Source organism: Quercus robur, chromosome 2 (genome assembly GCF_932294415.1).
Source record: "Quercus robur chromosome 2, dhQueRobu3.1, whole genome shotgun sequence".
NCBI lineage: Eukaryota > Viridiplantae > Streptophyta > Magnoliopsida > Fagales > Fagaceae > Quercus > Quercus robur.
Genome location: NC_065535.1, coordinates 16,979,734 through 16,993,688, shown reverse-complemented (window position 1 = coordinate 16,993,688; position 13,955 = coordinate 16,979,734). Strand labels below are relative to the sequence as shown.

The window sequence follows — 13,955 nt, the reverse complement described above, 5'->3', positions numbered from 1 at the left end:
AAGAGGACTTAGACTTGGTTAGGCTAGAGAACATGCAGCAAGGATCTCGGTCAAGCCAGAGGATATGCAGCAAGATGAATATCAAGGCCCTAGGACCTTGATGTGTCCTTTGGAAGCCTTGAGAAGAGGACCTTGACTGACATATGAGAAAACCAACGTGTATGTTCAGATTTCTAGCAAAAAAACCATTAAAAATTAGCAAAACATGTATTTTCTTTGTAACCCATGGTCCAAGCCCATGGGATTCCAAGTGCATAGTAAGGGAGAAGTGGTTTGGTCGGTAGGGGAGTGATTTCTGGTGAAAGAAGGATCCCAAAGGTTTCCTTTGGTTCATATATTTGCTTGGAATGCACGAATCAATGGAAAACTCAGTTCCCCCATGTGCATGACACCTCACCACAATTTCCTCTTAATTGTCATTTTCAACTAAAGCTGTCATCAAGTACATTGAGCAGCCCACCCACTTCTTTGACTTTCCAAGAAGGAATCTTTCATTTATAGCTAAAGCCAAATGCCCCTTTTAAGTTATAATTGTCTAATTAAGCTAAATCTCTGCCCAATGCACTTTTTCAGGTTCCAAAGGACATGGTTTTACCCAGTAGACTAGGGATGTCCTCGCCTAGGGTACCAAACCATGTCCACTATAAAAGGAACACTAAGGCATAGCAGAAAAGGGAAGGGGGAAAGGGGATTTAGAGGGAGGAAAAGAGGGAGAGTTTAGAGATTCAAAAAATATATTCTTAGAGTTTTAAGAGCCCAGCAAGGGAAGGGAAAGAAAATAAGGACAAAACAAGAGAGAGCCAAGGAGTAGGAATTCATCCCATATCCTTAAGATTATTCAAAATATCACTTAGCCTCTAAAGAAACATATGTCAAAACATGCACACATCAGATATCACTCTCTCTCACAAAATCCTCCTCACCTAACTATCTTGGAAGGCAATGCCCAAGCAAAACTACTTGGAATTTAGTTCCAAATCCCACAAGTCTTGTGCAAAAGCACTAAGTCTGTGAAAATTGGGGCCAGGATCCTTGTGGTTGACTCATTCTCATGATATTTATTTACATATATGTATATATATTAAAATGTATGTCCTAATTTAAGAAACTAACAATTATTTGAAGATATGTTTATTGTATAGTGTGTTCTTATGCAGAACTTATAGGGGTAAAGGAAAGAACAAAACTCCATTGCTTAATAAGCATGGAGAAAGATCGTATAGTTCAGAGAATCAGCATTTTGGGTTCCGTGGATTATAGGCCTAGTACGTCTGGGGTACCACGACAATACGTCCGGGATACCATGACATCACGCTTGGGGTACCCAGTGAAGGAACTTTTTCAAATGTTCACACAATAAAAGATAAGCCTCAAATACTCTATTTCAATCTCCTTCTCATTGTGAATATTGTGAATAATTATTTTACTTATTTCGTAAGAATAAAGGGTCATTTTGTGACACTAAAACACTTATAATGATATTTAATTGCTTAGGAGAAATCACATTTTTGCCTTGAGGAACTTTATGTGACTTGTGCATAACTTGGTTTGTAATCAGCCCCATTTCGCTACGGTGAACCAAGCCCAGTCCACCAAACAATAAGTAAAGGGCCTAGGATCCTTGTTTTTACTTGGGCTTGGGTATTGTCCAAAAAAAGGACCCACACAAAGATCTTGTTTCTTCTTCCAATGTATCCTAAGAAGTTAGAAGTTAACATAGATTAGATTTAGATGAGACTAAAAAAAATGAGCAAGAATTTATATAGTAAACATAAATAGAACAAATAACAAAGCCATTCAGAAAATAAAATAAATAAATGGGAGGGAAATGATCATGTACTAAATTAATAAAATGCATTCAAAATTTTTAGACTATTTTAATGGTTAAAATGCAATTATGTATAGGAAAATTTTAAACATGAATATAAAGAAATAGACTAACAATTGACAATTGGAAAAAAAAGAAAAGAAAAAAAGAAACAATGTATTACGACATCATAATATATATATATATATATATATATATATATATATATATATAGCACAAACCATAAAATTTGCAGCTAAAAAGAAAAGAAGTTGAAAGGGAAGAAAAGAAAAGACTGAAATCAAAGGGAGTTTCCAATTCTATTTGTAATTTGGTGACTTATGAGGTGGAAAGAGAGCAATTCAAAATTTATATATACATATATATATATATATATATATATATATATATATATATATATATATATTGTAAGGGCTGTTTTTGGGGCCCAAGCCCAGCAAGCAGGCGATTCTGGCCCAAAAGACCCTCAACAATGAATTTGTAGAGAATGGGTTACAGAACTAGGTATTGACAGAGTAAACGTAATTATTAGTAAGCCATGTAACAATTTAAACGTGGGGATATTTCATTAAGTTTCACAGGATAACAGTCCATGGGGCTGTATGTGTGCTTCTTATGCTCTGTTTACAGAATTCCTTTCTCTTTCTCTCTTCCTTCCTTTTTCTATCAATTTTCCGATCCCCCACCCATGGGGAATTTCTTCTCTTATATAGCATCATTCAATTGATAATGGTCTTACACTTGTTAACCATCTGGGCCTCCACTTGAGTGCCTGTCCCATCGGACATCCCTTTTTTTTTTTTTTTTTTTTTTTTTTTTTTTTTTTTTTTTTTTTTCTGTGAGTTACACTGGCCAAGATAACACTATTCTCCTGTCCTCTCTACATTAATGCAGCTGGAAAAGTAACTTCCTTGCATTTAATGCGGCAGTTGTGGCTGCCCCCTGAACGTCTGGCATTTTCCTTCTACTTGGGACGATTTCTCACCGCGTACAGGGCGTGCGTTGGACTCCCATTTGGTGCGTCCGAGGAGACACCCCTCCTCGGACGCCCCTTAAACAAGTCCGGCCCAACAGGATTAGGCTGAAAGTCTTCCGGCCATGTCTTCACTTCCTGTTATGGCTGGGCTTCGCACGGGTCCCAAGGCCCACTTATGAATTTTACCCCCACAATAGCCCCTCAAAATTCCGGCTCTTTCTCCTTGGTCCGAGGAGGAAAGGCGGGATTTTGATACCTACAGGACAGTTCATTGTGGATTTCTACTTCACCCGTGCGGGGGTGTGCCCTTACGTGCCTCATTAATACTGAAGGCATTTAATGACCCAGGGTGAGTTAGTTGCGGCTTTTTGGAGTTTTTCGCTCTTTTAATCCAACGGTTGGAGACCAGATCAACAGTTGACAATATTTTATTTGCTCTAGGCGGGAGTATGTCTGTCCAACGCCCTCTGAGTATATAAGGTATTGAAGGCATTCATTCCTCACTTTTGACGAACACTCCAGTACTCAGAACATCTCAGTGCCTTCTCCTTCAACACGCTCTTACCATCGCTGTCATTCTCTTGAAGATTCCGTCGAGTTTCTTACCCGTAAGTGCGCGCTTCTTCTTCGTTACTCTTCTTTAGGCAAACCACCTTCGCGTTGTCTAGGATTAAGGGGAATGGGTAGACTTGAAAAAATGGTAGACTCTCTGGCCGGTATGGCGGGCTTCAGGGCGAAGTATCGTATTCCACCGGAGATAGGTTTAGAATATTGCCACCAGGAGGAAATTTTGTTCAAGAGGAGGACAGGGCAGGTCGCAATTCCAATGATAGCCTTCGTGGAAGGAGGAATGACGATTCCAATGGGGAGAATAACTAAGGACTACCTGCGTGATCATAGATTGGCCCCCCACCAGTGCACCGCGAACCTGTTCCGGATCTTGGGATGCACAGACGCCTTAAACGATCAGATGAACCTCGGCCTTTCATGGCACGACGTGGTTCATCTCTATGAATGCCATAAGCTTGACGACTCATACTACTTAAAGTCCAGGTCCGACGAAGTGAGGTTGATATCCTGCCTTCCCAAGTCCAGCAAAGGCTTGAAGGACGACCATTTGATTGTCTCCGGACCATGGCACGATGGCATTCACTGTCCGACTAGGGCAGGAACGCCAGGTGGGGTGTCATAGAACTAGATTCCGTGGAGAGGACCTTAGTTTTGAGCTCTCCCCCCTTCTTTTTTTTTTTTTTGTTATTGGTTTGGTTGCATGCCTCCTCGGACTAACATAACCCTTTCTACGGTCTTTACAGACAAGGAGCGAACGTCCCCTCGGCTGAGCTTGGTCAACGTGCCGGCTCTAAATTACCTCCTGAGATCTGAGATTTTCGTAAGCGAGGACGGACAATTACGGTCGACTCTTTTGATTTTGGACTTCGTTCCCTTTACACGATCCTTGGTGGACACCGGTCAAGCTATAAGGGCTGGTAGTCCAAGATTGGCACGTATTGACGTATCCATACTGGGGTTTCTTGCTTCGACAGACTTACCTCCCGTTCAGCTGTCTGCCCAACGCGCCCTTCCCGCAGCGGTTGTCCCGGAGGAGGAGGCTGGTTCTTCGCATTCATCCTTAGAGGAACAAATAGACCAGTTCCAATTTGCCGAGGAGGGAGAGGTGTCGGCCAGGGTAGTAGAGCTCTCGGACTCCGACACAGATTTAGACCGTGCCTCAGCAGCTCTTGACCTTGGTTTAGTCATCACACAAGTTGATACCAGCCAAGAGACTGAGGAAGAAGGAATGAATTTGAAACCAAGGTCTGGTCTCAGGGGCCTTCTATCCAACAGGAACAAAGGGCAATCCTCTAAGGACGTCCCTAAGGAACAACCTGCCCCTAAGGCTCCTACTCCTCCTCTCCCTCTCACATCGGATGCGGCGCTACAGCCTATGCCCAATTTGAGGCGAAAAAGGCCTGTAGAAGAACCGAAGGAGGGAGAGGTTGGCCGCGAAAAGGCCCGGCCTCAGAAGAAGGGTAAGGAGACGAAAGAGCCCCGAGAGAAGAGGACTAGGTCCGTCGATAGCCGAGATGAGGCGGCCATTCGGAGGGAACAACGAACATGGTCGTCGCAGCTCGAATTAGACGGCGCTCCGATCTCCTGGGATGCGATCCTGTGGGAATCCCAACGAGGGCCGGCATCATTCTTGGCTGAGGCCTTACAGCAGTCTCTTCTCTTGCCTCGTGATATGGAGGGTCTCAGAAATACTCGGCAACCAGACCTCTTCATGTCATTGAAGAGGGACATGGCCATGGTAAATGGAATCTTCTATCTCGTTCTCATATTATGTACTCACTTATCGTCATCTTTTAACAAGGTCTTTATTTATTTTTTTTTTTTTTGGGCGCAGGTCACTCAACAAATTTACATTGCTGAGGAATGGGCCAAGAAGGCTCGTGAGGATTTGCATAGGAAGGCTCAGTCCCGCTCTGCTGCCGAGAAGACCGCTGGCGATCTCAAACAGGATTTTGATCGCCTGAATAATGAAGTAAAGGAGGTGAAAAAGGCTCATGCGAGTGCAGACGCTGGCCTTAAGAATGTCACCAAGCAGGCTGACGATCTGCGCATACAGCTCTGCCAATCTGAGGAAAAACTTACGACGGAGCAGCAGGCGGTTTCAACGCTTAAGGCCGAGCTCGCGAGAACCAAGGAGGAGGCCCGTTTGGCCAGGGAGGCTGCCGAGAAGGTTGTGGCGGCCTCATATGATTGTGGAGTCTGTGATACTGAGGTCAGGCTGACCGAGGAAGTAGCCGTCGTTTGCAGGGATTACATCACCATGTCCTGGGGTGTAGCCCTAGATCGGGCGGCTGTCCCGGCAGACTCCGATCTTTGGAGGGTTGAGAACATCTTTTTCCCGGAGGACATACGTGAGATTCCTGGCGAGGTTGCCTCCGAAGAGCCTCTTCCAACGGACTCCTCCATTCCCGAAGCTGGGGGTACGCAGCAGGCCGCGCAGGACAAGTTACCCGAGGACAGCCTTTGTATTAGTGAGATCATTACACAGGTCAAGGAGGCTGCTTCGGGGAACCAAGCAGCAGATGATCAGCCCGCTCCTACTCAGGGCTCTTAGGAAAGTAGTGTAGGATTTTATTTGTTTTACCTTTTGTATTTTGTTTTGTTTTGCCTTGCTAGCGTTTGTAAACAGAACCGCTTTTGGGTTTTAATGATAAAGGTTATTTCCCTTCAAATATCATTGTTTTCTTCTCTTTTATTTTCATCATGAATGGATGTCTATTCTGTCACTAACTGTTGAAAACCAAGCATAAGTGAATGAATACGTGAAAAGAACGATAGTTAATAATTAGGCAAAATGGCTGCGAGTTTAATTTTCCCCCAAGTCCTTGGTCCGAGGAGTTAGGCAGGACTTGGGTTCTGTTTAGCACTTAGTGAGAATGGCTTAGCGGTTAATTTCCCCCAAGACTGTGGTCCGAGGAGCCAGGCAGGACTTGGGTTCTGTTTAACACTTAGTGAAAATCCCTTCGCGGTTAATTTCCCCCAAGTCTGTGGTCCGAGGGGCCAGGCAGGACTTGGGTTCTGTTTAACACTTAGTGAGAATGGCTTAGCGGTTAATTTCCCCCAAGTCTGTGGTCCGAGGGGCCAGGCAGGACTTGAGTTCTGTTTAACACTTAGTGAGAATCCCTTCGCGGTTAATTTCCCCCAAGTCTGTGGTCCGAGGGGCCAGGCAGGACTTGGGTTCTGTTTAACACTTAGTGAGAATCCCTTCGCAGTTAATTTCACCCAAGTCTGTGGTCCGAGGAGCCAGGCAGAACTTGGGTTCTGTTTAACACTTAGTGAGAATCCCTTCGCGGCTAATTTCCCCCAAGTCTGTGGTCCGAGGAGCCAGGCAGGACTTGGGTTCTGTTTAACACTTAGATTAAGTGGCTGCGCAGTAATACGACATCAAGAATTATATCTTTAATTAATAACAGTACCTTTTCAGGTTGTTTACATTCTAAGGGCGTGGCATTACATGTTCATCCAAGTTTTCCAAAAAGTAGGCTCCTATGCCGACCACGGAAGTGATACGGTACGGTCCCTCCCAGTTTGGTCTGAGCTTTCCCCATGCAGTGTTCCTCGCGGTGCCCAGGACCTTCGTCAGTACTAGATCCCCTGGCGGCAATGGTCTGGATTTTACCTTGGCGTCGTAACCTTGCTTGAGCTTCTGCTGATAGTAAGCCAAATGGACCATCGCGCCTTCCCTTCTTTCGTCGATAAGGTCCAAGCTCTTTTCCAGAAGTTTGTCATTGGCAGTGGGGCAGAAGGCGGTAGTCCTCTGTGTTGGGAAGTTCACCTCCAGTGGAATGACAGCCTCGGCTCCATAGGTCATTGAAAAAGGGGTTTTCCCTGTGGACTTTCGAGGTATGGTGCGGTATGTTCACAAGACATGGGCTAGCTCCTCAACCCATCTTCCTTTCGCGTCATCTAGTCTCTTTTTCAGTCCATTCACTATGGTTTTATTAACGGCTTCTGCTTGTCCACTACCCTGTGGGTAAGCTGGTGTGGAGTACCGGTTAACAATTCCCAGCTCATTGCAGTACCTTCTGAAGGCGTTGCTGTCAAACTGGAGCTCGTTGTCCGACACAAGGGTGTGTGGGGTGCCGAACCTGGTGACAATATTTTTCCAGAGAAACTTCTTGACATCGACGTCCCTAATGTTTGCCAGTGCCTCAGCTTCCACCCATTTGGTGAAGTAGTCAGTGCCGACGAGAAGAAATTTCCTGTTCCCTGTTGCCTTGGGAAATGGACCAAGTATGTCTAGGCCCCATTATGCAAATGGCCAGGGATTGGACAATGGGTTTAGCTTTCCGCCAGGCTGATGTATGTTCGGGGCGAACCTCTGGCATTGGTCACATTTCTTCACATACTCCAGGGCTTCTTTATGCATGCTCGGCCACCAATAACCCATCGTTAAGGCCCTGTGGGACAAAGACCTACCCCCCGTATGACTTCTGCAAATTCCTTCATGTAACTCTTACAGGATGAGTTCAATGGCCTCTGGGTGCACACACAGTAAATACGGCCCCGAGAACGAGCGTCTGTAAAGCTTGGAGTTCTCGGACAACCAGAATCGAGTTGCTTTTCTCCTGATTTTGTCAGCCTCAACCTTATCATCTAGCAAGGTGTCGTGCTTTAAGTACAGCATTAGAGGATCCATCCAGCTCGGTCCTGTCCTGATGTTATATAATCGAACCCCGCTGGCCTTCTCTGTTAACGGATGGATGAGATCTTCTACCAAAATGACTCGAGGAAGGGGCTGAGCCGAAGAGGTACCCAACGTTGCGAGAGAATCAGCATGAGTGTTCCCACTTCTGGGGACGTGCGTCAAGCGGAAGTGATGAAAATGGGTCTGTAGGTGCTTAACCCGAACCAGATACTCTTTCATTCTTTCGACCTTTGCCTCCAAGTCTCCATTTACCTGTCCCACAATGAGTCTCGAATCCGAGAACATGTCCACGGATTTCCCCCCCATTTTCCGGATCATCCACATTCCCTCCAATAGCGCCTTATATTCGACTTCGTTATTCGTAGCTGAAAATCCGAGTCTCAATGACTTCTCTATGGTTATCCCTTCAGGTGAAAGCACGACAAGTCCTACCCCTGAGCCCCTTTGATTCGCTGCGCCATCGATGTGTGCTTTCCACCAAGTGTGTTCATGTGGAGAAATTGTGCTAATCATCTTCTCATCAGCCCCTAGTAATCCCGACACTTCCTTTCCTTCTAGTGTGGGCTCCGCGAATTCTGCTACTAGGTCGGCGAGGACCTGGCCTTTTACAGCGGTGCGAGGCATGTATCTAATGTCGAAGGCGCCCAAAATCGTTCCCCATTTTGCAATTCTGCTTGTGTAATTGGCGCTGCGCAGGATGGACTTTAAGGGGAGTTGAGTTAACACTACTACAGTGTGTGCTTGAAAGTAATGGGGAAGCTTTCGTGTGGCCTGTACGATGGCCAAGATAGCTTTTTCGAGGGGAAGATAACGGGTTTCTGCCTCCTGCAGTGATTTGCTCACATAATAGACTGACCGTTGTGTGCCGTTGTCTTCTCGGATCAGCACCAAGCTTACTACATGAGGGGCTACTACGATGTAGGCAAACAAAAACTCGTCGGCATCAGGACTGGACATAATCGGTGGTTGGGCGAGGTATTCCTTTAGTTGTTGGAAAGCTATAGCGCACTCCTCATTCCACTCAAATCCTTTCCACTTGTGTAATAGGAGAAAAAATGGCTGGCATCTGTCTGCTGAGCGCGAGATGAAACGGTTTAAAGCAGCTATCATACCGGTAAGCTTCTGGACCTCTTTAGGATTCCAAGGAGGCTGCAAGCTATGGATGGCTCTTATTTGGTCAGGGTTAACCTCTATGCCTCTGTGAGTCACCATATAACCCAAGAATTTTCCTGATCCCACCCCAAATGAACATTTGGTTGCGTTCAGTCGTAGCTTGTACTTTCTCAGTATTTGAAAAACGTTGCCGAGGTCTTCAATATGGTCGGGAACCAACTTGCTTTTAACCACCATGTCGTCTATGTACACTTCAATGCTCTTACCCATCTGCTATTCAACATCCTAGTCATCATCCTTTGATAGGTTGACTCGGCATTCTTCAGGCCAAAGGGCATCACCTTATAATGATAATTCCCAACTGGGGTGACAAAAGCAGTCTTCTCCTGGTCTTTGGCAGCCAAGGGTATCTGGTGATAGCCCTGAAAGGCGTCTAGGAAACTCATTCTAGGGTGTCCGACAGTTGAATCTACCAACCGGTCTATCCGGGGCATAGGGAAGGGATCCTTCGGGCACGCCTTGTTTAGGTCTGTGAAGTCTACGCAGACCTGCCATTTCCCGCTCTTCTTCCTTACCACGACCGTGTTGGCTAACCACTCGGGATAGAAGACCTCTTTGATAGCCCCTGCTTTCTTCAATCTTGCGACCTCTTCTCTCACGACGTAGGTATGTTCTTCGACGGTCGTCGAGGAGCCTGCCTCTTAGGTGTTATAGCCGGATTCACATTAAGGTGGTGGCAGATGAAATTTGGGTCGACCTCGGGGGCCTCATAGGGGTCCCAAGCAAACACATCTACATTCTGTCGGAGAAAAGCAATCAGTGCTGACTTCTCCTGGGGCGGTAATTCTGAACCAATTTGAAAAAATCTCTCAGGGTCTGATCCGACGAGTACTTTCTCCAAATCCTCACAGCTTACCTCCGTGGCTGGTCTTCGATCACCCGCAGTTGGGATCGAGTTCATTAATTGCTATAATCCGTTCTCGGCTGATGCGGAAGGTTCATCATTTTACCATCGTGAGATCGCCGACACCATGCATTGCCTGGCCATTCCTTGGCTTCCCAAAATTTCTTTTACTTGACCTCCTGACGGGTATTTCACTTTTTGGTGCAGGGTTGATGGTACAGCCCTTAGTGCATGAAGCCACGGCCGGGCCACGATAGCTGTGTAGGGGGAATACGCATCTACCATAATGAAGTTCACTTCCACCACGTCCGAGTCCGTTTGCACTGGCAGCCTAATCATGCCTTTCGGTGTGACGGTTGTTCCTTCAAAGCTGACCAGAGGGGAGTCGTACGGTGACAGGTCTTCTGGCCTTAAGTTCAACCCCTTATATAGGTCGGGGTACATTACCTCCACAGCGCTACCTTGATCAACTAACACCCTTTTCACGTTATAACCTCCAATTCTGAGCGTGACGACCAGGGCATCATCGTGGGGTTGAAGGGTACCTCGCTTATCCTCATTCGAGAACCCAATCAAGGGAGCGGCGCCCACCCTGGCTCTCTTAGATTCCCTGTTGTCTGGCTCAGTTGGGAACCTGCTCACTGACATTACCCTGAAGGGGGCAGAGCCTATCCTTCCAGGTGCGGCGAGAATGACATTAATTGTGCCAATGGGTGGCCTCAACGTACTTCGTCTGGTTTCATTGTTCGACGGTTCCTACCATCCTTCAAGGCGATGCAGCAGATGTCTCAGCTTCCCTTCTCGAACGAGCCGATCTAAATGGTTCTTCAGGTTCCTGCAATCATCAGTGGTGTGACCTGGCTCCTGATGGTACGCGCAATACAGGTTCTGATTGCGCTTCAAAGGATCACCAGCCATCTTGTTCGGCCACTGAAAGAAAGGCTCATACTTCACCTTCTTTAGGATTTTGTGAAGCGGTTCTCGGAACACAGCATGGACTGCCTGAGCTCCAGTAGATCCGGGCTGCTCTATATAGTCTCTTCTCGGCCTGTTTTTGTTGTTAAATCGTTCCGACCTGAAGTCCCTCCTCTCCTGAGGGACAACCTTTGCTTTACCCTTCCCTATCTGCTGGTCCTCCTCGACCCTTTTGTACTTGTCAATCCTGTCCATGAGTTGACGCACGCTGGTGACTGGCTTCCCAGTAAGGGACTTCCTTAGGCCGTGCTCTGTCGGCAGGCCCCTCTTGAACGTGCTAATGGCGACATCATCATAATTCCCTTCTATCTCATAAGATGGACTTTTGTGGCTGCGCTTGTGAGGCTGCTCTTCTTCGTAAGAAAAAGTCTCGCTTAGAGGAGTTCTTGATTTTTGCCTGTATTCGTTATCCTCATCACTGCTACTGTCCGAGCCGGGTAAGGGACGTTTTCGCTGCGCTCGGCGCAACTTTTTCTTTAAGTCGTCAATCTCTTGCTGTAGAGCCCTTCGATCGTTTTGCTCAGGGGATGCATGACCCTTCCCCTTTGAATGGCTTTCACTCGTGTGAGAGGTGTTCACACTGCCCCCTCGTTGTTTATTTTGGTCCCTCTCTCGTTCGAGATTCAAAAAATTGTCCTGCTGTTGGGAATCTGCACGTCCAGTTTGGCGCGGACCTGATCCTTCCATTTCTCGCGTTTTCACTTGTCAAGACACAAATTCTCCCCACAGACGGCGCCAATTGTAAGGGCTGTTTTTGGGGCCTAGGCCCAGCAAGCAGGCGATTCTAGCCCAAAAGACCCTCAACAGTGAATTTGTAGAGAGTGGGTCACAGAACTAGGTCTTGACAGAGTAAACGTAATTATTAGTAAGCCATGCAACAATTTGAATGTGGGGATATTTCATTAAGTTTCACAGGATAACAGTCCATGGGGCTGTATGTGTGCTTCTTATGCTCTGTTTACAGAATTCCTTTCTCTCTTTCTCTCTTCCTTCCTTTTTCTATCAATTTTCCGATCCCCCACCCATGGGGAATTTCTTCTCTTATATAACATCCTTCAATTGATAATAGCCTTACACTTGTTAACCATCTGGGCCTCCACTTGAGTGTCTATCCCATCGGACATCCCCCTTCTTTTTCTGTGAGTTGCACTGGCCAAGATAACACTATTCTCCTGTCCTCTCTACATTAATGCAGCTGGAAAAGTAGCTTCCTTGCATTTAATGTGGCAATTGTGGCTACCCCCTGAACGTTTGGCATTTTCCTTCTACTTGGGACGATTTCTCACCGCGTACAGGGCGTGCGTTGGACTCCCATTTGGTGCGTTCGAGAAGACACACCTCCTCGGAAGCCCCTTAAACAAGTCCGGCCCAACAGGATTGGGTTGAAAGTCTTCCGGCCATGTCTTCACTTCCTGTTATGGCTGGGCTTCGCACGGGTCCTAAGGCCCACTTATGAATTTTACCCCCACATTTATATATATATATATATATATATATATATATATATATATATAATTAAATCAATGGGTTTTAAATACAAAAGGAGGCAAATGAATGTTTTGATGGGGAGAGAAGCCGTTTTAAAATGGCTGCCATGTGTTAATTAATGACTCCCTTACCTTAATCAATTATTAACTTCTTTTTTTTTTTTTTTTGAAAGCCAAACCAACATAATTTCATTCATTCAAATTCAGCATATCAAAGTACAATTCATCCACCACTGGAGGCGGGGAGTCTTCCAGCCAATACATATCTTTTGAAACATTTTTAGCAAATCTCGCAAGGCCATGAGCCACCATATATCCTTCCCTCCTAATACTATTTACATATACATTTTGCATCCCATTCATAAGACACTTAACATCCTCTATTATTATGCCCAGCGAAGAACGGTTTGGTAGTGATGAGCCTATAATCTTCATAACATGCGCATTGTCACCTTCAATGATCAGCTCCAGAAAACCCACATCGATTGAGAATTTAAGCGCTTTCCTGCAAGCTAATGCTTATGCATCATCGCTAGTTGTCATCGGCGGACCCTTGGCTGACATAGCAGCCATCACCTTTCCTCTGTAGTTTCGGATTACTGCACCAAATCCCGTACAGTTCTACTCAACAATGATAGCTGCATCAAAGTTAAGTTTGAAGCACGAATGTGGTGGTGGCTGCCAGATGGTCCTCTGTGTCGTTGATGCAGTAACAACAAGTTGCCGTTGTGCTTGCTGATAGTCCCTTAGGTAGTCGCTAGCTCTTTTGTTAAGCCATTTTGGATCCTTAAAGCTTCCTCTATATAAGACCGTGTTTCTCTAGTTCCATATGAATGAAGCTTGGACCAGAAACAACTCAACCTCTGAGATCTGAAGCCTGTCTAACAGAGTCTCAAGAAGCTTAACGATATTGCCGTGGTTGTTTGGCATCTTTTGGAGCCTAGGTACACATCCTGCCCAAACATCTTGTGTAGCCCCACATTCCCACAGTACATGTGCTTCAGTTTCAGGTTCTCTCCCACAACACTAACATAGATTATCCTCAATGATTTTCCTTTTTGCCAAGTTCACACGGGTTGGCAGAATTTCATGACAAGCATGCCAACCAAACAACTTAATTTTATTCGGCACTCCAAGCTTTCAAATCTTCTGCCATACATGCCTTCTTGCTGGACCCGTGGAGCATTCAGTCCACCCAGGCTCCCTTGCAATCTGTCTTGCAACTTGATATCCAGACTTGTAAGAGTATACCCCATCCTTGCTGTGAAGCCAAAAAATGGCATCCGATGCAGACCTAAGACTCACTGGAATTTTGCAAATAGCATCTGCTTCAACTCTATGGAATTTGGCATAGATGAGCTCTTTATTTGCTGGTCCGTTAAGAAAGCTCCTTCAGTTGGATTCATATTGATGAACAAATACCATAACATTAACATCAATGCATTAAATGATTT

General features: G+C 45.7%; 2 protein-coding genes across 2 annotated transcripts; both read right to left on the bottom strand.

The window, feature by feature from the left end:
• Positions 1-7,233: 7,233 nt before the first annotated feature.
• Positions 7,234-9,405, bottom strand: LOC126695638 (uncharacterized). Its single transcript, XM_050392464.1, has 3 exons — positions 9,135-9,405; positions 7,835-9,050; positions 7,234-7,462 (listed from the first exon to the last, which is right to left on the bottom strand). The coding sequence occupies exons 1-3, from the start codon at positions 9,403-9,405 to the stop codon at positions 7,234-7,236; spliced, it is 1,716 nt and encodes a 571-aa protein (XP_050248421.1).
• A 736-nt stretch (positions 9,406-10,141) lies between these two features.
• Positions 10,142-10,687, bottom strand: LOC126695626 (uncharacterized). Its single transcript, XM_050392454.1, has one exon. The coding sequence runs from the start codon at positions 10,685-10,687 to the stop codon at positions 10,142-10,144; it is 546 nt and encodes a 181-aa protein (XP_050248411.1).
• Between the last annotated feature and the right edge of the window lie 3,268 nt (positions 10,688-13,955).

What these genes read in the sequence shown, in the direction of transcription:
- LOC126695626 (XM_050392454.1), bottom strand. Translation starts at nt 10,687, where the DNA reads ATGTCAGTGAGCAGGTTCCCAACTGAGCCAGACAACAGGGAATCTAAG.
- LOC126695638 (XM_050392464.1), bottom strand. Translation starts at nt 9,405, where the DNA reads ATGGGTAAGAGCATTGAAGTGTACATAGACGACATGGTGGTTAAAAGC. An exon ending in AGAGGTCCAGAAGCTTACCG is followed by an intron (nt 9,051 to 9,134) that starts GTATGATAGCTG and finishes ACAAGTGGAAAG; the next exon opens with GATTTGAGTGGAATGAGGAG. An exon ending in GAGGCCATTGAACTCATCCT is followed by an intron (nt 7,463 to 7,834) that starts GTAAGAGTTACA and finishes TATTGTCACCAG; the next exon opens with GTTCGGCACCCCACACACCC.